Raw genomic sequence first — 27,391 nt, 5'->3', positions numbered from 1 at the left:
AATCGAGATCTCAATTTCAGTGAAAATAATCGTGATTATCATTTTTGCCATAATCGAGCAGCCCTAATCGTGTCATCGGTGCACCAGGTTGGAACGTTTTCAGTTACGTCAGTAAAGGTTTGTGTGACAGCTGTTCATGGTAAATGCACTGATTCTTATACAGCGCGTCTCTACTCTCCCGGAGTGCTCAAAGCCCTCTATACAACATTCACACCCACTCATACAAGCACTTCCTTCTATACTTAAGTGCAATCTAAGCATTCACACTCCGCTGGACTCATTAGAAGGCAGCGGGGGGTTAGTTTCTTGCCCGAGGATACTTGGCAGACTGGGGAAGCCAAGCATCGAACCACCAACCTTCCAGTCAGTAGCTGATCTGCTCTACCGCCTGAGCCACACTTGTTGACTAGTCACGATTACGTCGACTATCAAAATAGCCGATGCGTCGTTTGAAGCTTTGTAAGATCCTGAAATTTAAGAGTGTAGTAACAGACTGAAACAGAAGGTGGTAGCACTGCATGTACAAGCTGGAAGAAGAAGCAGAAGAAGAAGCAGAAGAAGAAGAAGCAGAAGAAGCAGAAGCAGAAGAAGCAGAAGCAGAAGAAGCAGAAGAAGAAGAAGAAGAAGCAGAAGAAGAAGAAGCAGAAGAAGAAGAAGCAGAAGAAGAAGAAGCAGAAGAAGAAGAAGCAGAAGCAGAAGAAGAAGAAGCAGAAGCAGAAGAAGAAGAAGCAGAAGAAGAAGAAGCAGAAGAAGCAGAAGAAGAAGAAGCAGAAGAAGAAGAAGCAGAAGAAGAAGAAGCAGAAGCAGAAGAAGAAGAAGCAGAAGCAGAAGAAGCAGAAGCAGAAGAAGAAGAAGAAGCAGAAGAAGCAGAAGAAGCAGAAGAAGCAGAAGAAGAAGAAGCAGAAGAAGAAGAAGCAGAAGAAGAAGAAGCAGAAGCAGAAGAAGAAGAAGCAGAAGAAGAAGAAGCAGAAGCAGAAGAAGAAGAAGCAGAAGAAGAAGAAGCAGAAGAAGCAGAAGAAGAAGAAGAAGCAGAAGAAGAAGAAGCAGAAGAAGAAGAAGCAGAAGAAGAAGAAGCAGAAGAAGAAGAAGCAGAAGAAGAAGAAGCAGAAGAAGCAGAAGAAGAAGAAGCAGAAGAAGAAGAAGAAGAAGAAGCAGATTTGAAGGATGGGTCGGCGTATCCTTCGTGGCCCACCATGTCCCAGAATTTTGTCTGAGCACCGTCAGTAATGTAAACATGTTTAACAACAACATTGTTATTGGGGGGAAATCCTTTCAAATCGACCTATCAGCTGCCTCCACACAGGTAAGTCCTGGGAGCCACATGCTGCACGGCCTCCTGGCTGATTGCTTCTTCCCAGAGGAGACTCAAACATGTGCTGACATGTCAGCTTAACACGTTTTTCCACTCGTAGCTGTCATGAACTACTGTGCTCTGCGATCGCACAAACAGGAGCGAACGGGTAGATGTTTGTGTTGAAAGACTCACGTCATCAAACAGGTCGGTGGCTCTGTAGGGGGGACCTCTCTCCGACACAAAGCCGGCGAACGCCATGCCGTCTAACACCTTGGTGAGGAAGTCGTCCTCTGACAGCGCCCTCTGGCCCAGGAAGGCAGCCTGTGGAAAAACGTTAGCAGCAATCAAGACTCTTTGACCACACAATGACCTGGAAAAGCTCATCCATGCCTTTGTAACGTCAAGGCTAGATTATTGTAATTCACTTTATTTTGGTCTCCACTCTACCCTTCTACATAGATTACAGACAGTCCAGAATGCCGCTGCACGCATTCTAACTAAAACTAAGAAGTTTGCTCACATCACTCCTGTCCTTGCTGATCTGCACTGGTTGCCTGTGAAATTTCGTATTCAATTAAGAATTCTGTTGCTTACTTTTAAAATTACTAATAACACAGGACCAAGCTATCTTAAGGAACTCTTAAACTCATATGCTCCTGCGAGGGCTTCAAGATCTTCCTCACAGTCATTGTTGGTTCAGCCCAGATCTCGTTTGAAGTCTAGAGGTGATCGAGCGTTTGCTCTAGCTGCACCTGAGCTGTGGAACAATCTCCCGATTGGCATCCGGGCGTCTGATTCTATTCAATCTTTTAAATCACAGCTTAAAACATATCTGTTTGAACTTGCTTTTTCTACCAGTTAAATCCTGGCCTTGTTTGCAGTGAGTTATTCTATTAATTTTTCTGTTTGTCTTGCGTTGTCTATGTTCTCTATCACTGTGTTTGATGGTACAGCTTTACTTTGCTATAGCTATGTGCTATAGTTTACTCTTATTAGTGGTTTTTACCTGTGAACATAATTCCACACTTATATGACTCTGATGTTATAGTGTTAATTGTTTTATTCTTTTATGTAAAGCACTTTGGCATGCCCTTGGCTTTTAAATGTGCTCTATAAATAAAGATTGTTGTTGTTGTTCTTTGTTTCCTTGGATGCACATTAACAGCGGTGTGCTGTGCCAGGACATTCCTGTACCTTATGGAAGCGAATCACAGGCTCTGGGTGAATGCGGATGATATGTAAACACCAGCGATAGCCCTGGAAGAGCCGAGCGAACAGCCACAGAAAGACCGCTCGGATCTCCTTGTCCTGAAACGCACACAGTAAAGACGACTGTCACACAGAGGAACTGAAAGAGTCTGGAAGCCTGAACCTGCCAGAGTTTATGACCTCCACCACCTCTTATGCCATCGATATAAGACAAAAACACTAATGCTGGTGTTGTGTAATTACAGCGTATGAATCACTACATGAGTTTACTCCTTGCCTGGATTTTGAGAGCAGAGGGTTGCGTGGACTGTGGGGGGAATGCATGATCGGCAACTTCCAGCTCCGGATCCAAAACCTGCAGGAACAGAAAACAAAGTCCATCACTGCTGACCACAAGTCTCTGCTGCTGATTCCTGCTGATACGGACAACAGCACAAACTCACCGTTTTCAGAGTGATGGAGCTCTGAGCTTGTATTCACTAGACTACGTGGTTAAAGCACATTTACTACACAGGTGCAAAGTTTCCTGTCAGATGTGAACAACATCTGGGAAAGCTCAGAAGAAGAGTAAGTCAGTGGCAGAGTGTGCAGACACACATCATCCTTGGTTACAGCTTTTAGGCTCAGAACAAATTCATCTGGCTAAGTGTAAGGACAGCTGAGCAGCTAAGCCCTGGTTTAGGGTTGCTATCCAACCGTCTCCAGCATCAGCGTGGTTCCTGGAGCAGCAGCACACTGATCAGCTTCACACGCAGGGCTGTCAGTGTGGCAGATATCTGCTGTGCCTGGACTTTGTGTGTCAGAGTTGGATCTGTTTTCATCGCTCTGCCAGCTGAGGCCTATAACCCAGTGAACTATCAGAGCAGCGTTAGCACCACAGCAGTCTCAGGGTTAAGAGTCATGAAGCACACAGAACGGCGCAGTGACAAAAACAAAACTTTCAAAATAAATTATTTTTCTATTAAATCGATCCATTCCTTTGAGCCCTGACGTCTTTGGTATGTGGCCTAAGTCAGCAGGGCCAAGTTCAGTGTCTCTCTGGAGGGCACAGAGCTGTCGAATGATGCTGCTGCAATAACATCTGTGGCTCATCGATGTAGACTGAGACAGTGAGCACATAAGACCAAACTGAACCCAACACGACTGTAAGGAAGAGGACTCCCTTACTGCATTTATTTATATTGTATTGTCTGTATAGCACTTGAGGATCAGATACAGATAACTGCTCGTTTATGTACGAGGCATTCCTGTTTATCCAAGTCTGAGGTACGTCCCACAATCAGGGGAATTTACGATGAATCCAGCTGCAACATGCAACCACAACTAAGAGTTTGGATCATGGCAGTGCAGCACAGTGCAGGCTAAAAACACTCTTCAGGACACACAAGCGTTCTGTAGCTCTTCATCTTAGCTGACGTTTTCTAAAGCAGCACACGGTCTAACAGGTTACTCCACAACACACCTACCAGCGCTGCACTTGTGCATCTCAGTATTAGCATCCTTACTGCAGTGTAAGCTCTCAGCACTGAAACAGACAACGATTAAAATCGTTCGGCACTCCTCTCTCACGTTACTGTTGATGAGTGTCTAAAAAGAAACCGTACTGTGAGTGTCCGTGGGAAGAGCCTGACAAGTTCAAATACCAGGCTGCATGTCTGCGCTGAAAATGCAAAGCACCCTCCTCCAAATAAACACCCTCTACCCTTTGTCTCCGTGCACACAGAAGCTCAGTCGTTTACTCCAAGAGACATTATCTAAAAGGCAGAACAGAGTTTATCTGGCAGACATGTGAGTGTTTAGTTTGACTTGTCATCACTCGATAAAAGAAAACTACTGTTGATCTAAATGTTTCGACAGGACGAAACTCTAACTGGGGAAACACAAGATCGTTTATCCAGAAATGGAACATGTTCAAACACAAAACTGTGTTTAAATACAGCAGACCAGGACCACTACTGAGGTCCTTTTACCTTTGACTTCGTATTCAAGCATGCGCTTCTGTTTATCCTGTGGAACAAATCAGGTTCCAGTTATGTTGATGTGACATGTGCTGCACAGGGACAGCAGCAGCAGCTCAGGCCTCCGTGATATCTGCACATCTGTGTTTCACTCTCAGCTTCACTGTCAACGAGTTACAAAGTTTGTCCATGTTTCATGTGCAGGAAAAGGACAAAGCATGAAAAGCAAAGGGCTGTGAGTATTATATGACCGCTGTATAACTGTATCAGACGGCGCGTGAGCAACACTTTGTGTTTACATATTATTTCTCACTACACTTTACTCATGGCTGAGACTGTAAAATGACTGCATATCCAGTAAACTGCTCATAAACTGGGTATCACTTCCTGTAGCTCAAACCGATTTACTCACAGCTGATATGGTTACGAGCATGAACAGCTTTGCTGTATCATCTCCATTGTTATGAGATTTGCACAAAGCAAACAGAGCTGACAAAGGAAGCAGGAAGAAAAATCGATGTATTGGGCCTTTATCAATAATAAGGAAGCTGGAGGCATTTATAAAAAGTGTTTCTCAGAAAGGGCAGGTGCTGCAGTGCTGGAAGGAGGTGAAGAACAGCTTGATAAGAACACAAGAACAGTGTTTGGTTGGTGAGCGCGCTGCATCCAAGCAGCGGGGCTTAAAAAAGGGGAAATCCTATCAGTGACATAACCATTCAAATGTAGTAATAAGCAAAGGACTGCAGCGCTGTGCCTCAGTACAAACCGACCTCTGTGGTTGTGCATTTATCAGATAACTCAGCACTAAGGCTGCATTTCCACAGTTAAGGTGACGACACACTCGGCACTTCTTAAATGTATCTGACTTTTTTGGCAGGTATAAAAAAAAAAAAATCATACTTGGAAATGATCTCCACCCCAGTCAAGCCCAACAAGAACACACTGCTGTGCAGTATTTCAGACGTGATTAATGATAAAGTCCCGCCTTAAATGCTTTCAATGCATCCCTGCTTGTATTTACATGTTTTTACTTCAATAACATTGCAGTCAGAGACGACTGCTTGGAGTCTATCAGGGCTTTTTACACAGGGACTGGAGCACTGGACAAAACCGCTTATTCCTTTCAGCTGAAGTCAATACTAGGAAAGAGAAGCACTTCCTGAACATGTTACTGGCACCTAATCCCATAAAGAGCACTGGGAAGTCTGGTGGTAGAAACCACCCACGTGATGCTACTGAGACTTCCCAGTAATCGTGTGCATTGTGGCTTTGGGTGTGTTTAAGCTGCAGCTCTTACCATGGAGAGTGCCGTCTGGGTCTGCTGGAGCAGAGGTTCAGGCAGCAGGGAGATGTGGACGCACTCGGGGATGGTAACTGTGCCTCCATCCAGGTCGGCAATGATCACGTCCAGCTGCACACGCACACACACACACACACACACGCACACGATTAACATCTGTGCTTCAGGGAGTGCTGATAAGAAGTGAAACAGGAGCTGATTAGATCAAGTGGAAGACAAACACAGTGGCCTCTGAGCAGCTGCTCGTTACATGACCCAGTCGATCAAACCACAGAGCGCACAGTCACATATCAGTGACACACAACCACTGCTCTTACAGCAATAAAGGTAGAAAACACAGCCCCCTGTAGCTAAAGGCTGTGATGGGGCAGCACGCAGCCACACGTGATGAGTCCCGCTAACGCCATCATCAGGCCTCAACCTGGTTTCCTCGATCGTGACACTGAATCACCAACTACTGTCCTGGACGCTGATGTGTCTCGGCCGAGTTTACAAAGACGACTACGTGACAAAGCGATGCATCTACCAAGGTTAGCAGGTAGCAAACAGCTGGATGGCAGCAGCTTAAAGACAGATCCGCGGGTCAGTACGAGCTCACACGACTCACAGCTACGAGCCGCGTCAGAGCTTTTCTTATTGACGTGCATTTCACAGAGAAAGCTGTCCCTGTGTGACTGTGTGAAACTATGAAACGCGCCCTTTGTCCTCTAAACACTACGATATCACACATCTACCCCAGCCTGCAGCAGCTGTGTGTAGAGTGCACTGTGCAGGGATGTGTGATTGTTTCAGTGCTGATACAGCGCCGGGTTGGCACAGATGGCTGTGTGTCGCTAACCTGCTCTCGTGTTCATTTCCCTTCCACAGCTGTTTGATAACTGTCGTACACAAAATGTTTACAGTGGCGAACGCAGCTCACAAACCTCCTTTAGACACGCGTGTCGTGGCGAGCAGTCATCACAGACACGTGACGTCCGCCTTAAAAACAAAAGCTTTCTGGTGTCAGCGCTGAAGCTCCACAGCTGTGATCAGACGTTTACACTCATCGAACGTTTACTCTGGTCCCTCTCCACTCAGCATTAAACTAGTTCCCACTAGTGTCTGTGGGTGCCTTGTGTGAAAGCCTGCACTGGCCATCAACAGCATCTGTTCAGGTGGGACTCACTAAGAGACGCTGTGTGGAGTCACACGTGTGCACACATTTCTTGCTTTATCAAGAACACTGTTCAATAACTTCACCTACAGAAATCATTAAAAGGCCCAAATCACAAGGACAGCAGCTTTAGCCAAACCCAAGCAAGCGTTCGTTCATCGTCCCCTCAAAGACAGCTCCGTCTTTTTAGAACACGCGCTTCCTGTCCCCGGACAGCGCTCCCTGCCGACACACTTCCAAATACTGCTGATGTCACTTTAATCATATATAAGCTCACAAAACATCAACACGTTAAAGGATATCCAAGTACATTTTTTAAATAAAATGCTCGACTATTCCAATGCTCAAGATAAGCCCCGCCTCCCTCTGTACAGCTGGTGGTTGTTAAAGGAAAGCTCCGTCAGGTCGATGACACACGACAACACTCCTGTCTGGGTTCTTTCCTCAGCAAAGCTTTAAGACACAGGTTCAGCCTTACCATTGCTGACACTGCTCTTTGCTGTCGCACTGATGAAAACTACCTCGTGTAGCCTCATATTCACTAAGCTGCAAACAGTGAGGACCCACCAGCTCTTGAGTCTCAGAGCGGAAGAAGGAATTGACACCAATGATGAAGGGCGTGGGGGTGCTCAGGACCTCGAGGAGTTTTCCAGGTAGGATGGGAATGTAAGTGAAGCTGAGAAAACACAACAACAAGAGACTTTACACACGTCCTGCACTCAGCAGTGTCTACACTGTGGCTTCATCAACAGGAGTGGGACATACCTGTATTTGAGAGGAAACATGATGGCCAGCAGTGCCCGGCAGGCGTCCGTTAGTCTCTGGTAGCTGCTGGACAGGAACAGGATTTTATGCTCCGTCAGGGCGGCGCAGAACAGACACAGAACATTGGCGATACCTGAGGGAGGACAGAGGACGTGTCATCCACCTCACCTGCTGCATGCACGCACAGAAATATTGGTGATTTGAAGTTTCATCATATTTGATAGGGTTGAAGGTTCTCATGTCTTTTAAACTGCAGAATCAACCTGCATTTATTCTTTGAACACTAAAAGTGTAAAACTGTAAGCAAACTATCCTCTGATTGGCTGGCTCTCAGAAACAGAAGGTCTGAGCAGCAGGTCGTGGCCACAGCCATGTGTGAGATGCATATGGAGATATCCATGTTCTTCATGCAGAGCAAAGAGGATAAAAAGGTCTAACATGGAGAGTTTGTGTTTAACACTGACAGAAAATGAAGCCACGGGTCTTCCCCGGCCTGTAGCAGACACGTTTTATCACAAAGATCACGCACAGTATTGTTTACATGCATCTCACATGAGGTGACATTGCTCACGAAGTAACAGAGCAGTAATTTTCATATGTGCTCGTACCGAGCTGTCTGAAGAGCTGGGCCACACTGCTGCCACTGACAGGAAGAGACTCGTTGATCGGAGTCTGGATGACTTGCCGGTCGCCAGCACCTAATGTTATAGTCCGCTAAACATGAGAGAGGAGAGAAAAGAAGGATTTGAAAGCGGGTGTGAAAACGGCAGATTAATGGTGGTGGTCAGAGTCGGGGTTTGGCGGCGTGGTTTAATCACAACTGTGTATGTCCACAGAGCGGAGTGATTCAGAGACAGAGATGGAGAATCCCAGAAGCTTAGCAGCTACGTGACAAATTAAACACAAGCCATTCCAGCTGATCGGGATGTGAATGGGGCCGGGCGGGACTCCAAGCCAACGACCTTACTGAAAACACCAGCAGCACCACCCTATCAAACAGGTCCCAGAAACACAGCAGGTGTCATGCGCGACTTTTCCACTGCAGCCTAACGTGTGGAAAGCAGCTGAATTCATGAAGATTGAACTGAACTCTGTTTAAACAGAGAAATCATTGATGATGCCAATTATCATCTTACAATTATTTCCTTTGTTACCGACCACAAAACTTTGTAGAACTGAAGCTGTGCTGTACACAGCAGATGGGCCAATACATATGGGTCTGTGTTTGCTGGAATAACAAGCAGAGTGAAAACTGATGACTCAGTACTGTAGCACTACAGACAGACACACTGATGACTGCAGCACAAAGGCTTCGTGGGCTCATTACAGATCCACTTCCACCTTTGGCTGACCGGCCGTGGAGCACCAGCTGGGGGAAGGTGCAGCATTATCTCATGCTCTGTACAGCAGCAGCGATAGCGGCAGCAGCCACAGATGAGCTGTTAGTAGTTCAATGCTGTGATCCAACATCTGATCATCGCTGTGGTCTGAAGACGTGTGAGGTTTGACAGTAAGGATGCGCCCACACGTGCTTCTTAATGCACCGAGGACAGAATGTATTTGTGGCAGGAGGCCACTGGTTTCAGCAGGGCCTTAGAAACCCATTCCAAACTGGATGCTGTGGTGTCACAGCTGAGCCAATCACAGCCCTCCTCAGAGCCACTGCTGTCAACTGGGAAAAAACCAACCAGTCAATGGTCAGGTCATTTTGGTTACATGGAAATAAAATGACAAGAAACTAATCACTGTATGCGAAATAATCAGGTGTTGGTCACATATTGAGTCTATATCAAAGCTTTTGATTGGTCCTTCTGTCACAGGACGTGTGCATGGACTGCCTGAAGGAAACGGGTGGAGAAAAGGAAGCAGAGTCAATGGAAAGCTGATTGGTAGCGAGGGGAGAACAAAGTCAGGCTGGCGTACCAAACTCTCCTCTCTCTGCTCCTGGCCCGGCTACACAAGCACCCAGCAGAGACGCACAAACACACACCAACAGGATAAGACAGGTTAGCAACAACGAGCGAAGGCACAAAGTGCCCAAACTTAACATCATGACAGTATCAGCACAGCAAAACAACAAAGAGGCACAAACAACACACTGAAGGATGACACACGTGTGTGCAAAGAAAGTGCATTACTGAGCAGGAGCAGCAACGGATGATTCATAACTTAAAATACACACAGCAGTGACACAACACCTTCATTTGTTTTACAGCTAACAGTAACCAGAGTAACGGGGGAGGCTGCAGATTACATTAATTTTACTCAGGCTTAACACACACACACACACACGGACACACACACACACACACACGGACACACAGACACACACACACACACACACACACACACAGACACAGACACACACACACACACACACAGTAGGCCTGTTTGCGTTTGGCTTATCAGACTAGAAGTGGAGCGACCTGGTAAGCAGCTGGGCTCTCTGCCCGGGAACTTTGATTCCAAAACTGGAAACCGCAGCACTGAAATCACCTTCCAGCAGGATCCCGACACAAACAAAGCCAAAAGAAAAGAACAGTTCACAACTACGTGCCACGCTAACAGCAGGTCTGCTTTCAGCATCACACTTGGCAGCACGACGGACAGTGTCAACAAGAAAATTCCCTGTTTCTGGAATCATATGAAGCAATTCCAGAGGCAGATCTGTTCCTGTAATCTCTAATGAAAAACCGTCTGCTTGTTCCAGTAAAGTCAGAGTAAACACGGGGACGTCCAACGCTGCCACACACATGCACATACAGTGGGAGGTGGGACTGAGTTGCTGGGACTCTCTAAGGCTGCGTTCAAACTGCAGGCAAAAGCGCATCAAATCCGACTTTTTTGACCCTGTGCGACTCATATCCGATCATGGTGTGACAGTGTGAACGGCACAAATCCGACCTGGGTCACTTTCATATGTGGTCCTGAATCCGAGACATATCTGATGTTTCAGAAAGCGACTGCTGTTTGATGGTCACGTCGCATTAAATCCGTCTTTTACGTCACTGACACGAGACAGACGCCAATTATCAGCGCCAGAGAACACATGGTGAACGCTTCCTGGCCATCCCGTGTAGATGTCAGTGAAACTGTTGGGAAGACAACGTTGGAGAAACGTGAACATTTTATTTGTACTGTATAATCTGCAGATTCTGACAGAAATCTGCAACTATCCTTTGAAGCAGCGCTCCTCTGAAACAGCAACAAGGATCATTATTAGGTTATCGACATTATTATGTAAATAACAAAATAACTTAAAGCAAAAATTGGGAAACAAGTCCTCATATTAAGGCCATCAGTCACACATACTGTTGCTCTGGGTCTAAACAGAGCGCGTTGTGTGCGACGTCTTCTTTTGTGCATGCGCCGCTTTGAGCGTTCACACTAGAGCGCGTTTGCTGTCGCATTTTATTTGTAGTGTGAACGAGCAGACAAAAAATCAGATTTGATCAAAAAATCTGAACTGAGCATCAAGACCTGCAGAGTGAACGCAGCCTCAGTTCTTGTAGTCTGGTCTTGGGTCAGAACGACTGCACGACGTCCATTCTTGTCTAAGGGCAGTGTTGCTGATCAAAAGCTGACGCTCCACTTCTGCAAGACACCACGTGTCATACTGAGCTCAAAGTATTAGAGCTGCGTAAACTGTTGCTACAGATGAATCTATGCTGTTGTAAGATCCTGTCTGAGTCATACACTTGCTTAAAAAGTGGTGTGTGTGTGTGTGTGTGTGTGTGTGTGTGTGTGTGTGTGTGTGTGTGTGTGTAAAATGGCATTCATTTATTCATAAATATCATTTTCTGAAATACTGTGATCTAACTGAGGATGCATCGCTCAGCCCTAGTATAGGCCTGTTAGTATGTGTTACAGGGCGCGTGGCTGGACTACAGCAGGGTTTCAGCTTTGAATCCAGGGTAAGCATTACCTCTTTAGGAATTGCAGCCATTTTTATGGCTCAAAAGGATCCAAAGTATTGGGACAGTTGGCCGAGCAGTTTCATGAACAGGTGAGGCCTCATTATTTCATAAATGAAGCAGATACAGAGCTTAGGTGCAGGAGGCTCTTTAGGCAGAGAAACACAACAGCAACAAAAATCCTGCCACAGAAGCGGCCAAATAAACAACCTACGTTCTGGTGCCAGACCAAATGCTGAGCAACATCACGAGGGCGGGAAGACTACGAAAGACAGCTGAAGCAGATCATCACAAAGGTCTTTCATTGGTGAAGGAAGACCGAGTGAAGACCACTCCTGAGGAGGTTAGGGTTAGGTAAGTATCTACACAGGGTCCTAACCCCGTGCACTGCACCGCTGTCCCTTTGTGTTGCTTGCAAGCTCGCAGTCAGACCTGGGATCCAGTTTGGATCGTTCTCGGCCTCCAGGTGACGTTATAATCACACATAATCGAGCGCAGCTACGAGGCCCTCTGGCTGATCCAATCCAGCAACCACACTAAAGAAAGAGGCGGCTGCTACTGCATGCTGCTTAGATTACGGTAGATTAATACAGCTTTGTGCTTCATCTACGCAGCACCTCAGGAGAGGGGTTTGATAACGTGCTACATGGAAATGTGCTCTAAAGGTGAACTGTGCGTAAGCTACAGCGTGTCTGACTGAATACTTCTGATGCACATCAGTGTCATGTTGCTGCAGTTGGTTTGTCGTCTGTGGCGAGCGTTTAGTTACTTTGTGCAGGTGCCCTGCGCTCCTCCGAGCGCTGCTTGTGCGTGCTGGCAGAGCAGCAAACTCTCCTGTGTTCTGTGTGATGAAGGAGCGCGCGTGCACTGATGAGTGTGAGTGGAGACGTGGGCTAGCTTCACTGTTTGGGTCTTATGTGTGTTAATACTGATTAAATCTGATTCTCTCATTCAGACGCGGCGCTACCCGACAGGAAGCCATCTGCCATCCCATATGGTCGCCAAGCAACAAACTACGAACTGCACAGCAACTTGAATGTGTGTAAAGGTGTTCGTGTGCATGTGTCACCGAGGCGGGGAAAGAACGAGGAACTAATCCGTGCTTTTAAACGCTGCTGCAGCAAATCAAGCTGATGGCAAACAAAAGAAGCTTGAAATGAAGAACATGATGTAAACAAACAGAAAACCAGGTCAGCTGAAGCACCATCAGTCACAAATGATTTGAAACGACTGCAAGAAAGATTCCTTTAAAGAAAACAGAAACAATGGCGGCCTGTTGGATGAACAGAATCAATCACATCGAGCTGCTTGCTGATTGGTGAAGCTTGGAGAACATGAAAGTTACCTGGAGACAGGCCAGCAGCCAGTCACAGGCCAGGACCTGAGGAACTCTGTCTAAACTACAAACTGGGGCCTCATCTGTCTGTAACACAGAGGAACCAGGGTACAGTAGGGCGCACACAAATGACACACACGGGTTACAACATCTGGAGCAGGAAGTGTCAGCTAGTGTAGTTCAGAGAAAATACACACTTCCTGCGTACAGTGCACCGTGACACGAGTCATCTGTGTTTAAAAACAGATTATTAGATCACAGTTTCCAGGTGGTGGAATTAAAATAAACATGACCTTAAAAGAAAATATGAAAACAATGAATGAAGGGGAAATTAAAAAGTAAAATGAGGAACAAGTTATTACGACATTTTTATATGTGAAATACAGGGTTTATTAACCTGCTGGAGTTTTCTGCAGATTTCCAGCTCATCTGTGATTGGTTAAAAAGGTGTGTGCACATATGCGTCCACGATATGACAACGTGAGGTTAGAGCACACACTTTGTTACTGCTGTTCAACACCACAGGTCTTCAGTGTTTCTGCCTGTGTCACTGCAGAGCTGCGCTCAGCCACAGATGAGAGAAACCCACAGAAATGCACAAGCAGGTTAGACAACACTCGACCCTTTAAACACAAAGAGCGCTGGATGTTCATGCTGAAAACGCAGCTACACTAGCAGGCTGTGCAAAGCTTTGCTTCTATGCACACAGCTGGCTGAGCGACGCATCAGCTGCCATTTAAAGTCTGACATTAACACATTTTACAGAGCCTGCTCGGTCAGGGAGAAACAGCACTGGTTTAAATGACCCCTCAACTCAAATCATCACCTCGTCAACGTGACAGAGACAGGAAGTTATACCTGGGAGCCTCCAGCGATGGGGATGACACAAGTGAGGAGATTCCCGACAACCGTTTCCAAGGGCGCAGACAGACCATCTACGTGGACGGTGTAGATCAGCCCCAGGCAGTTCTGTTCAACCAAGAAACACAGAGGTCAAGGGTCAACGGCAAACCCAGCACCGAGGCCACAGCAGGGTTTCACACACAGACGGCTGCAGACTCATTTACACAGCAAGGCCGCAGGTTCCAGTGCAGTCAGGTGTTTGTCTGGAGTCAGCAAGTCTGTCTTCAAGTCGCAGCTAATCTCTAACAACGCTTGAAAATGATCAGAATCAACAAATTCAGTTTTATTTTGCATCCCTGTGAAAGACGACGATAATACCACTCAGAAAGTTCTCTTTGGTAATGTGCAGCTTTGTTATTGTGAGCTCAAATATGGGCCTTTTTATGTCTCTGTCCCAAACTACAGTTTCATGGTAAGAGAGAATGTCAGCCTCTAGTCTTTACCAGACTTTAATGTCCAGACTTCAGAACTGAAGGTCGGTCGGGGCTTTTTAAAAAGAAATACTACAAAAAGGAATTTTCTATGTCCAAACTTTGCACAGTAAAGTCTTAAACCACAGGCGGTCCAACAGAAAATGCTCTGAAACTGTGATGACTTGAGAATGATTTAATAACTTAGAAAGCTGTGCGGTTTCTTTCACGTTGGACGTCCATGCATGTGTAGATACACCCGTGTGCACACACCGCCACCTAACCCTAACCCCCACAAACAGAATCAACCTGCACACATAATCCAACTCCAGCCAATCAGCTTCTTAGTTCCTTCTTCTGTCAACATTCACTCATCTTTTAAATAAAACGGATATTAATTGAATGTTGTTCATCTTGTGTTGTGTCATATCTACATACATAAATGTCACATGTGGAAAAGCTGTGTGAGCCGTACCCTGAACACCTCGGTGTGATCCAACTGGGACACCAGCACCAAGCTCTTGGGGGCAAAGATCTTAGCTGGTTGGACGACGGAGAGCACCTCATCTGCTTCGTCCGCCTCGCTGGCCTCAGCCTTCTGCAGCTGAACACAGGGTCACACATTACTGTCACATTAAGTTATTCAGTTTCAGTTGAATCATCATTTGACACCGTCTCACCTGGGGGTTGTCCAGGCCCTCCCAGAAGGTGAAGCAGGCACAATAGTGACGGTCCGAGTTGATGTCAGTCAAAACCGCTACGAAGAAGGAGGGAGGCAGCTGATCGGGAACCAGCTGCCAACCGCTGGGTTGGCAGAACTGAAGAGCGGGGAGGAGGGGAGGAGGGGTGGCAAGGTGGTGGCAATATTGGGGCAAGAGGTGAAGACACAGCGAAGAAGAGAAAGATAAACATTAGCAAACGTATCAGACAATAGTAGATCACATGGTGGGACAACACCTCGATTCATCCAGGGCTGGGCTTCAACTGCACCACAGCTCGCCATGAGCGACGGCCCCGTATATGACAGTGATATACGTGGCGATGGTGGCGATGGTGGCTCAAGAGTTGTGTGTTCGTCTTGTAATCGGAAGGTTGCCGGTTCGAGCCCTGGCTCGGACAGTCTCGGTCGTTGTGTCCTTGGGCGAGACACTTCACCTACCGCCTACTGGTGGTGGTCAGAGGGGCCGATGGCGCGATATGGCAGCCTGGCTTCTGTCAGTCTGCCCCAGGGCAGCTGTGGCTACACCTGTAGCTGCCTCCACCAGTGTGTGAATGTGAGAGTGAATGAACAGTGTCATTGTAAAGCGCTTTGAGGGGTCCTGAAAAGCTCTATATAAATGCAATCCATTATTATTAGTAAATCAGTTTCCGATTTCAAGACAATCGGTTATAGTGTGTAACATTTAAATCTTGACTTGTAAAACAAGAAACATAAGTGGAGCCGTCGATTCTGCCACAGTGTTGACACAGAATCAATATTTACAGGGTTTGTCTTTGTCATTCTTGTGTCAGCTGCTGTCAGTTAGCTGACGTAAGCCTGATGTAAACATGGACCTCCAGTCTAATTAAAGCCGTTCACGTAGCATTTTTAGTTTTTGTCGTCGTCCGTTTCTGAATCACAGCGCAGATACGCTTTTAACTCGCCGACCCCTTTAACCACACTGACTGCTCAGGCCAGACAACCGACCTAGATTCAGACGCTATCAACTGATCCCATGACAGGATGTGAATATTTCACAATGGCTCTGCAGTTTGTTATAGATTCAGTTAGGGCTGCTCAATTAATCGAATTGTAATCTCGATTACGATCTGGGCTTTGAACGATCATTAAAAATGACTGAGCCGATTATTAGCCCCTCCCTCGTGCTTTACTCTCACACTGCTCCGTGTGGCAAATCGAGCGCACCTCTCTTTGAACACGTGTCACAACAATTAAGAGGACCCGAGGGAAGCTCGGAAAGCTAAGCAGAAGTTATTTGGAGAGGAGAGTGACTGCCGCTGGTTTAAAAGAGGTAAAAACCTTAAGTGGTGTGGAAACATTATGGGTTCAGTCAGACGTGGATCAAGTAGACACAGTGTGTAAACTTTGCTACAGTGTAGCTGCACCACAGAGCAACACTGCAAAGTTCATTAAACATAGACGTTTACATTTTTCATTTATTTCTTATATTGCAAACATTTGCACTGTTATCAGTATTTGCACACTATTTATATTATTTATTCAATACATTGTTATTGTTAAATAAATATCGTCAAATAATCGTGATTATCATTTTTGCCATAATCGAGCAGCCCTAGATTCAGTACATAATTTCAACCTAACGTCCAGCCTTTATGCAGAATATCTAATCATAAGCTAGAATATATGCATAGGAGTGAAAGTCACTGTAAGCACTGAGGGTTTCACGTCAGTAGCTAACTACTTTAAATGAACAGGACAGACACGTGTGTTTAAAGTGGATACGTGAGGTCAGGCTGACATGGACAGGGTCAATATGAGCATCAACAGCACTGCAGTGAAGGTCAGTCCTCCACAGTTTCTGCACATGCTCACCTATGCATGACAACGAAATAAGCAGTATATGTTTAAATCACATGAACAGGTCGTGGCAGCTGCTGTGGCCTGATAGGGCCTATAGCTGCCGATGGGATGGAACCGCTGACTTTGACAGATTTAACTGTCTTGTTCTGCCCCCGAGGATCACAGATACATGACTTACCAGCTCTACGCCTTGTGGGAATGGGCTGTCCTCCCAGTCTTTCTCAGGAAACCGCTGGAGAATGCGACCTTGACCTTCACCTTCCACTGTGCAGAGACAGAGAGACAAATCCAGAGGTCTGAGTACGTTCCTTACAGCTAGCTGTTGTCTGCTTGTTTCTACCAACAGTCCTCTTAGACCTGAAGCATGAATGAGTGAAATACTCATGTAGTTGTTTTTGCCTTAATGCAAACCTGGAAGCTACCTGATGAAGCCAAAGTTGAAGTGACACGTGTGATCAGCAAGCTCATGTGTAAAAACCATGTGTGACTGTAAATGAACAGTTCTAATGATTCCAGCTGTATTCACGAGCTTATTGTCAGGCCTGTCCTTTAAATGGGTTCACGTGTGCCTGCTAAACATTAGTGAGATGTGTTAAAATGCTTGTTTGCTGCTGGTTAATGAGGCCATTTCCTTTGTTGGTCAGGGCCTGGCTCATCACAGCGGCACAATGACACAACAATGGCGGACTTATGTAACCACCACAAGCCCGTCTTTCAGCCTAGGTCCAGCTGAAGCCCAGAAGGCTGCTTAATGGCGGCATTCATCCGCAGAGAGAATACACTCAATCCACCCAGTACAAAGGATTGATATACAGAACACAACAATATAACACTAAATAAAGAAGAGGTGCTCACCAGCATTAGACAAACCTAAAGCATTATGTAGCAAATGTGTCTCAGAGCAAACAACAGAGCCCGTGGGCCTTTACTGAGAAACTAAACCAGAAGTACAGACGATACAAAAACAGAAAGTAGGCCAGCTCCCAAAACACAGGGGAATTCATTCTGTCGCCTGTACGCGAGTGTTACGTGGACGCTGTGGGGCGGGGCTGTCAAAGATGACGGCTTCGTTTCCTTTCACTTTAACACGAGTGCCCCTCATTCCCACACTGTGCCAAAAATAACATGTCCTTAGAGAGCTGATGCTGACCCCACTGCTGGAGAGGGAAGCTACACACAACAACTATCACTTACTTTGTCACCACAAACTTCTTTTTGATCAGCTGATATAAAGCATATGGACATGTAAACAAAAGGCATGTGTGGAACGCAAACAATAAGCAAAGAGTCCCACAAAAACAAAGACCCAGCAGAAATGAGACGGAGGACGAGTTACGAGGTTGTTATGATCATTTCAGGCTCTATGTTACAACACTTTGACTCCACGTATCAAATCTGCAGAGCCAAAACTGATAAACTGAGCCAGCGATACAGCTATGCCCTCTAACTGACAAGCCCCGAGCTACAGTACCACCTCTGTACTATCTGCTGGATCACAACTGACACAACACCTACGTAAAATCACCGTCAGAGCTGATAGAAGCACATCAAACTAAGGAGACGGGTGCAAATGTAAATGTGACGAGTCAGTCTACGAGCATTTGACCAAACCTGTTCATGGGGATTTTGGGGGTGGGAGGGGCTACCGAAGGTTATTTTGAAATGTATGACCTCACTCCATCAGAAAGTTACGACAGGTAGGTTAGGATGACAGACGTGCTGCGTGCCCACAGATCAGGGCTCAGAAAGGAAAAAACTCAAGACACCATCTCAGGAAGACAACTACAAGTTGTCTGCTTCAAACACAGCTGTGTGGAATAAAAGCTCAAAGTTCAAAGTGCAGATCCAACGGTCTGATGATGAAGTGAAACTAAATACATCTAAAAAGTCTTCAGCTCTTACAGGGACGGCACGTTGAGTGCAGCTCACACACAAACTTTTCTAGCCTAACGTACACACCAGAGCAAGTTCACAAGTTCATTAATACAACCTGAATTCAGCTGTTGGCTGGCTCTACATGCATCATATTCAACATTAAAACAATTCTCATTGTTCTCACAATAGGAAAGAGGATCTAATCATGTTACAATGCTGATATTTATAAGTAAATGATGCATCAAAAGGAAAGCGAAACAGGTTTTGCAGCTGGCAGCGATCAGAGTCTGTAAAAGTCATCATAGTGCCTGTTCTAATGTCTACATATACACACTTTATACCTACATTGGTATACTGGAGAAGTACAGTTGTAAAGCTTGAAATAATCCTGTAACCCTAGGTGGAACATGCTGCTTCGATCAAACTTCCCATCATGAAGTCTATTTTTCCAGCTGCAGAGATTCTGTTCTGTATCATTGCAGAGAAGTTCAGTTTGTTGGGAGACACTTTGCTGCTCCATGAAGTCAATGACAACATAAGAAACAAGCTTTGTCTTCTGAAACAGAAACTGCTGCACAGGCAGGGAAGTCCGTACTGCTTTGCTTTGGTCAAATGAAGCCGTGCATAGCCTGTATGATGGTCTGCAGGTGGGCCACAGCCCGGGCTGTCACCTCCAAAACAGCTTTGTCCTAACAGGACGCACTGTGACAGCATGTGTCTCGTTTCCACATCCAAGCCAGCACAGTTAGACCGACAATCAGCTGGGCCAGTATACTGTGACATTAAATATACATGTGGCAGTCCTTCACCTGGTACAGTGTGTTAACATGAGTGACACACCCATACTAGCAAATGCAGCAATTCAAAGCCAGCACTACGTGAACCATCGTGAAGATTAAACTCTTTATTTTAAACACACACTCATGCTGGACGTGATTCTGCACTGAAACCATAAGCTGCATGTCACTGAGGTGCAACCTGAAACCGCACAGCTTCATTATATCAGAAAATGCTAACCTGATAATAACAAATGTGATTCACAATTATATTCTGTTTTGTTAGCATAGCATTAGCATGTGGCTCATGGCTCGCTTTCAACAATCACTTTGCAATTAAAACTAGGGCTGCTCGATTATGGCAAAAATGATAATCACGATTATTTTCACTGAAATTGAGATCGCGATTATTTGACGATATTTATTTAACCCTTACGACCTACTATAGAACCAAGTCCGCCAGAGCTTATATTATTTTTTTACATGTTGTAGTGCCGTTTGTGGGAGCATTTCAATTTGCTATGCAACTGTTATAGCCCATATTTTAATAATATGTATGCATTAAGTCCATAGTAACGACATTAATTGCAAAAAAGTGCAATAAACTACAAAAAAATTGAAAATCGCTTTTGTTTTTTTACATATATTTCTACTTGGAGAAATTTAAGAGGTTTATCCCTCAAAACTTTAAATACAAAAAAGTTGCAAAAAATAGTTTACAACAACAGGAAATTTATTTTGAGTGTCTTCATAGTTTTATTTTGGAGATACAGCAATTTTTATATACTGCAGGAAAAACAAAAAAACAATCCTATGATGCAAATTTGCAAAGAAAACAGCAGGTGCATCAAAATAAACTATTTCCAGCTGTGCAGTTCGAGTTCTAAGCATCCCAGAAACTATTCAGAAAAGTCAAACATGACCAGTATAGGCTTTTAAGGCCTACAAGTAAAAAACTACAATTTCCGCGAAAATGACGTCACTTCCGGTTTCGGGCAGGAAATGGCGGACATGCGACAGTTCGCGCTGACGTCTGTTTCACTGTGGGAAGTGTTACGAACAGCTGATCAGATCGGCAAAGCGTGTTTCTGGAATATTATGTTTTTGTTCCTGCAAGAGCTTTTTATGCAGTTTTTGCAAAGCTATATGTGGAAGGAAACCGTGACCGAGGACAAGCTGATGGCATCAGATGTAAGTACAACTCCTCCGGTTTCATATGCAAAACAAATTATTGCGCTAGCTTACACGGTTCAGGTTCTACAGGGATTTAAAAGTAGTTACACAAAACGGAGCGTGCTGCTCTGACCGGCTTTAAAGGGTTAACAATGACTTTAAAAAATAATATAACATAGTGTGCAACACCACTGAAGTTTTTTTTACCTCTCTTTTCAACCAACAGCAGTCACTCTCCAAATAACTCCTGCTTAGCTTTCCGAGCTTCCCTCGGGTCCTCTTAATCAGCGGTCTCCACCCTTTTTTGCGCCACGGACGGTTTATGCCCGACAATATTTTCACGACCGGCCTTTAAGGTGTCGCGGATAAATGAGGGAGGGGCTAATAATCGGCTCAGTCATTTTTAATGATCGTTGAAAGCCCAGATCGTAATCGTGATTAAAATTCGATTAATTGAGCAGCCCTAATTAAAACGAATCGCTAATGGGTCCTTAGCTCATTAGCCCCCAGTCATACATCCCATAAAGCAAACATCAACACACAATTTAAAGCAGCCAGAGCTCAGCAAAGGGTGCAGTGGTTCAAGCAGCAGCAGCCGACAGCAGGCATGAGCATACAGAGCTGTTTCAAAGAGCTGCCTCTCAGTCTGAGTGGCGTGACAGGAATGTGCATCGAGTAGAGCGGCCTTGCGAGCAGATGACATCCAGCTATCAGCCTGACCTGTTGTTACACAACAGCAGGTTAGTGAATGGATATGGATTATTTGCACTGAGGCTTTTCATCCTTGGCCATTCTCAGGTTTTTCATTATAACCAGGTTCTAACATGTCCTGGTCCGTGTTTTAAAACAGCATGTTTCTGGGATCAGTGTCCTTCACACACACAGGCTCCGACAATCAGCTGGTTTTTATTTTGAAAGATCAGCTGCTGCCAACCAGCTAGCACCAGCTTGGCCCAATTTTCTACTTCCTGTGTAGCTGACCACGCCCTTAATAACATTCAAAGACTGGCCCCAGAGTTACACAGGGTACTCCACAATTTCGTCCATCAACTACAACACCAGTCCTTGTTCTGCTGTAAAGATGTGCTTGAGGTTGAGGGCCAGTCTAACCAGAACTGCACCAACTGGAAAAGTGGTTCATGCTACGTCAAGCTCACTTAGGCAGCAGAGCAAAGAAGATGTGCTGTTGCCAGCTGCAGGCCAAGATGGTGCTAGTTAAGTTTCACTGCTGACCAAGTCACATTTTCCTGTCAAGGATAATAACGTACATTTCATCTTAGGAGACGACAACGTGGCCAACATCTTTTAGGGGTAGCATCACGGTGCAGTTCCTGAATCTCCAAAATCTCAAAAGTAGCTGAAAAACTGATAAGTTACACGTGGCCATTTGGATACAGCTCACTTTATGTCAGAGCTAAAGACCTAACCAAACGTCAGCATCCTGGTTATACTGTGGTTCTAGCACTTCTGACCTGAAGTGAAGCACCTCGTATCTCTGCCACTTTAACGCTATTTTTCATGTCCACTCGTCTTCTGCTGACAGTAGGGCTGGGCCATATCATACCGTTCACGGTAATACCGGTATAATGTTGCCAACGATAAGAAAATGAAATATGGCGATAGAATATGGGTAAAACGCGCATGCGCAGTGCCTTTGTTTACATACGCACATGGCGGAAAAAGCATGGCGGCGACGCAGAATGAGGAGGGCGAAAGCGGATCGTTGAATGAAACGATGAACCAGAACTGGTTCAGAGCGGGCCGTCGTTATTTGGAAAATACGGCGCACTTAAAATCAATCCTTTGATTTTTCTGAAAGTCGACAGAGCCCCTTATAATCCCGTGTGCCTTATATATGAACTCTGGTCGTGTTTACTGACCTCGAAACGATTTTATGTACACGGCGCTCGAAAATCTGTCACATGTTTCAGTACGACTTTGCTAAGCTACGAAGCCGCACCGCTCGATGGATTGTCGGAGCATTACGGCTGTCGTAGGCGGAGCCTCGCGGAGTGATACGTACTGTGCTTCAACATAATGTTACCGTATTGTGTGTGTATAACCTCTTTTTAAGTTTTGTGGATATTATACAAGGTTATGCTGAGGATGTGTCGGCCAGTTTCCACTGGAAACGCCTTTTGGTTAAACTGTCAGCGAGGAATTTGCATTTGCACTGTTACGTGTTTATATAACTTTAATGCACATAAAAAACAGCTGCTTGTTTAAGTGAAAATACATTGATGGGGTTTTTTGCACTAATAAAGTTGTGGAGTTGTAAAGTATTTTGTCTCGTGTCAATTATATCGTCAGTTATGTCGTTATCGCAAATTTTCAAATGTATATTGTGATAAATATTTTTGGTCATATCGCCCTGCTCCAGCTGACAGAAGTAGTCACACCTCCTAGATGTGTTCAGGTTGTGTTGTTCTAATTAAATCACAGTGATAACCTCTCGAACAGTCGCTCACGGTCTTAGTTCATGTGAACAAGGAAAGTGTGCACAGGGCTGTTAATTATTAACCTACCGATATAATCTGTACAACTGCTCCGATCACATGCTAAATCAATCTTGTAAGATGGTCAAGCTCATACACACAAAGGCCTGGAACGTTGTAAAAATGTCAAAGAGAATGAGAGGTCACAAGCCACACCGACTTCAAACACCTCAAACAACAAAAGGAACCCCTCCAAACGAACTGGTTTAAAACCAGCCGACCACAGTGCTAACGGCTGCACTGTACTGTGTTTCAGTTTAGACATCCACCTCGTCAATCAGAGTGTGACAACAGTTATGCTTTTACAGTGACAGAGACATGTCCAACTAACTCTTCCCCATCTAATCAATCAGGTTTCTCATTCAGCTTTGAGCTATACTACTTTATCCCACAGGTACAATTGGAGCCACAATCCACTGTGATCAAGAACACATGAAGATGAGCAGGTCATGCAAAGGTTACCAAAAAATGGTAGAAACACAACAAGGTGAAGGGGCAGGAGAGGGGAGGACGTGGGTCAGTGTGTGCGCCACAGTTAAGCGATGACTCCTCACACGTATGACTGCTGGCAGTGACACAGGATGAAGGAGCCTGAATGATCATGTGATCCCTGAACGATGGCATTCGGGGTTGAACCGAGTGTGTAGCTGTCTGTGTGTCACGCTCTTGCTGCTGAAGCAGACCGCAGCTTCTCGCAAGCTTCCAAACCACAGTGACACGACATCAGGCCGTTTCTACGGTGACAGCAGTCAGGACCACAGAGTCTGGTGTGTGTGCAGATTTGTAACTATGTAGGCTGGTCCGAAGCAACGTCACCACCGAACGAGACCCGGGGAGGACGTTTACATGCACTGCAACTGTTTTTCTGGCATCTCACGTTTTAACTGCTACAACATGTCCAATGTTTCCCAGCCGTTTAACAGCAGCTGTTATTTAGCAATCAAAGATCAAGTTACAAGTGAACACTCCCTCACTTTCCTATTCTGGAAGTTTCAGTGCTACAAGTGATCTACCCGAGCCCTTACGAGCTTCTTTGCCCCAGCAAGGTGAACATTTGTGGTCCTGGATATCATTCAGCTACATTTCCAGTCTTTCTTCACCATCTTTGACAGCAGATGGCCAAAGAGTCTTTGTTTGGATGGAGAGCCTTTGCCACCAGGCACAACTGCTGAGACAGAGAGCTGGTTGATGCGCTGTGGGCCAAGCTCAATCTGAAAGGATGGAATTGGAGCACTTCCACAAGATAAGAATTTCTACAGTCACAAAGCACTTAACAACTACACGAGGTAGTCGTGTTGAGCATTTTAAAAGGGAGTGTTCACTAATTCATTTCATAAAACATGAGCTTGCTTCCTTTCATTTGTGCACTCAACCCATTACAGACACAATCTTCTCTTCTTCACAGAATCTTTGTGTGGAAAACATCGATAATGCCGAGATGATGCAGTTGCAAATGCACACATCATTAACATATTCTCAGCTTGCATGGACTGCATCTTTGTTCAGATAACATCTCCAAAGCAGAACTGAGGCCTTCGTGGTGAAAAGCTATGACTTCATCATCATCACCACACCCTCGGTCCTGCTCTTTCTGCTGTCCGCCCAGCTTACACACCATCGCTCACTCGTGCCATTTGTCAAATATACTCATCCAGGACAGTGTTTCTGTGCGTGATCTAAAGCACACAGGCTCCTCGTGGGTACACAGTATGGTTCACCGTGCCTGAAATCCATACAGCCGCTCAGCACATTAATAAGAAACACTTGACATTCAGCAGTGTCTCTCAGTTTGGTGTTGGATAACACGATACCCTCAAATAAGACAATCCCTGTTCAAACCGGACTGGATGAGCAAAGACGCCTTTTAAGAATCAAACACAGAAAAAAAGGGTCCATCTGGCAAACGCCGTCGCCCTGGAGACAATGTGGGACGTTTTCTTTGTGCAAAAGCTCTTCAGCAAACTCACATCCTTCCTGCAAAAAGCTCCCCCCCTCCAAAGCTCCAAACAAAAAGAAAGGGCTTTCCAGGAGAGGAAACGGCCTCACAGAGAGGCCCAGCAGAGCGACCAAACTTTCAGCTGTAGGATGCCACTTGCTTCAGATCTAACACGTCACAAGGCTGATGATTGATAACATGAGCTTAATTTCTTCTCACGTTCATGTTTGGAGCTACATGTTGTTTCCAGCTGTCCTCTGCTGCCAAACACATTGAAGAGCACGGGAAAAAAGCCAAGGCTCCCACAACACAGGCCATCTACTCCCCAGTCTCTCTGAATCAAATCCACCCACCATTCAACTCCCACTCGACACTTTCAGACAAACACCGTCAGCCTGTTACTCATTCACATCATGTTCAGAAACAGCATAAGACAACACAGAATTAGTGTTTTCATTCAGATATATATTAGAGATGGACCGATCCGATATTACGTATCGGTCCATCTCTAATATATATGTGCGGCTCAAAATAGACTTTATACGGCTTAAAATCAGTTCACATAAGACGAGAATCTGTGGATTCCAATCCCGATCAAGCAAATCCCTCAAAGAAACCTCACGGAGCAGCACGTTGGTAACCTCACTGTGGTTTTGCTCGACACTGATTGGCCCAGCATAGAGGAGACAGCAGTGCATCTTCTACCTTTGTGCACGCTCCTCTGCTAGAGCAGCAGAACAAACAAAAACACAACAGTTTGAAACTGTCAGTGTTGCCAGCGTTTCTGGGGCTTTGACACATAAACCGACCTCCTGACTCTGCCTGTAACCCTGGAAGACATTTTTTCTGTGATGTAAAGCAGCGGTCCCCAGCCCCGGGCCATGGACCGGTACCGGTCCGTGAGTCGTTTGGTCCCGGGCCGCGAGAGTTGAGGCTCGGGTGTGTGGTTTTCAGGGTTTTATCGTCAACTCCGTTTCCCTGGGTCTTTCCCCGTGTGTTATGAATAAATCGTCTTTGATGCTGGTACTGGTTTTGTTTTGTTGCATTATCCCCGACACCTTAAAGGCCGGTCCGTGACAGTACTGTCAGATATGAACCGGTCCGTGGCAGAAAAAGGTTGGGGACCGCTGCTGTACAGCACGCCTGACAGCATCACTCATTTCAATCACCTGAACTCTCAGTTCTGAACTATGATCTTTCATATCCTGAGCTTTAACACTTAGGTCTGTGCTTTTCATTATCAGTACTCGGCTCGAGTCAGTTTTAGATGTTTTCCATTACAATAGAGTACCATGGCCAAAGGTCCCGTGCGATGTGACAGGGACACCACATATAATATTTTAAAAAGCAGCAGGTAGCAGTTATTACCACCTGATGGAAAACCCTAACCACCAAACAGGGTTGAGCTGAGTAGCTGAGTAGGCACGAGTCGAAAAGGGCTTTTGGTGACTGCCATATTTAATGATATCTCATTATCTAAGCAGACATTAAAATGTAGCTCTAAAATACTTTTGAAATCACAAAACACTAAAAGACTTGTCCTCCTGAACAGGTGCACCAATCTGAACAAAGCATTGCATGTAGTGGAGCTCTGTGTAACCTCAGAAAACCATGTTATTATTAACAACCACAGCTTATGTGCTACATGCAAACAGTGATCAGACACAGTGGATTTAGATTTCACATGAAATATCTTTACTGGTCCTTAAATTCTGTATTTGTATAGCTGAAAACCATTCAGCAGCAGTACACGGCTGTGATGAGTAGTAGTTGGTACTAGGGCTGGGCGATATATCGAGTTTTTTAAAAATATCGATATATTTTCATACGAGATATAAGATGTGACAATATCGTTTATATCGATATAGTCTATGTTACGTTATAATTATACTTGTGGAGCCGCAGGTTTGCCTCTCTTTCGTCCACTTTTGTCTCTACGCAACGTTACTCGGCCTCGCCTCTCCTTCACTGAACACAACTCCGCCTCCCCCATAGCTTCACCTGCAGGCAATGACAAGATGAAAGCGGAAAATCTCCGTTAGCGAGTTACCGTGCGTGGGGCTGGACGGCGTCAACGTGTTAGCGAGCTAACCGCGCTAACGACATGCAGCCAGGAGGGGCTGCACGGCCTAAAATCCTTTCATTTTCTCAAAAATCGACAGCGCGCCTTATGTATGAATTCTGGTTGTGCTTGCTGACCACAAACCGATTTTATGTGGTACACAGCGCTCAGCAATCTGTCAAATGTTTTAATATGACTTTGCTAAGCTACGGAGCTGCACCGCTTGATGTCGGAGGATTACGGCTACCGGGGAGGAGCCTCGCGGAGTGATACGTGCTGTGTGTGTATAA

At 45.4% G+C, this 27,391-nt stretch overlaps 1 protein-coding gene across 5 annotated transcripts in view; it reads right to left on the bottom strand.

Annotated features, from left to right (window-relative positions):
• Window positions 1-27,391, bottom strand: part of sbf1 (SET binding factor 1) — a 54,158-nt gene that overhangs the window by 17,225 nt on the left and 9,542 nt on the right. For 2 of the 5 annotated variants that reach the window (XM_026148105.2, XM_026148107.2), the window contains exons 2-14: window positions 16,963-17,048; window positions 14,923-15,060; window positions 14,718-14,846; window positions 13,788-13,898; window positions 12,939-13,016; window positions 9,603-9,632; window positions 8,288-8,393; window positions 7,680-7,812; window positions 7,482-7,590; window positions 5,759-5,872; window positions 2,781-2,858; window positions 2,489-2,602; window positions 1,487-1,615 (exon numbers count right to left, since the gene is read on the bottom strand). In XM_026148105.2, coding sequence (XP_026003890.2) covers window positions 1,487-1,615; window positions 2,489-2,602; window positions 2,781-2,858; window positions 5,759-5,872; window positions 7,482-7,590; window positions 7,680-7,812; window positions 8,288-8,393; window positions 9,603-9,632; window positions 12,939-13,016; window positions 13,788-13,898; window positions 14,718-14,846; window positions 14,923-15,060; window positions 16,963-17,048 — 1,355 coding nt within the window. The remainder of the gene's footprint in view (window positions 1-1,486; window positions 1,616-2,488; window positions 2,603-2,780; window positions 2,859-5,758; window positions 5,873-7,481; window positions 7,591-7,679; window positions 7,813-8,287; window positions 8,394-9,602; window positions 9,633-12,938; window positions 13,017-13,787; window positions 13,899-14,717; window positions 14,847-14,922; window positions 15,061-16,962; window positions 17,049-27,391) is intronic. The other 3 variants (XM_026148106.2, XM_026148108.2, XM_026148109.2) reach the window with 3 other exon arrangements.

This window comes from Astatotilapia calliptera, chromosome 17 (genome assembly GCF_964374335.1).
Source record: "Astatotilapia calliptera chromosome 17, fAstCal68.1, whole genome shotgun sequence".
Taxonomy (NCBI): domain Eukaryota; kingdom Metazoa; phylum Chordata; class Actinopteri; order Cichliformes; family Cichlidae; genus Astatotilapia; species Astatotilapia calliptera.
This window is presented reverse-complemented; position numbering and strand designations above follow the sequence as displayed.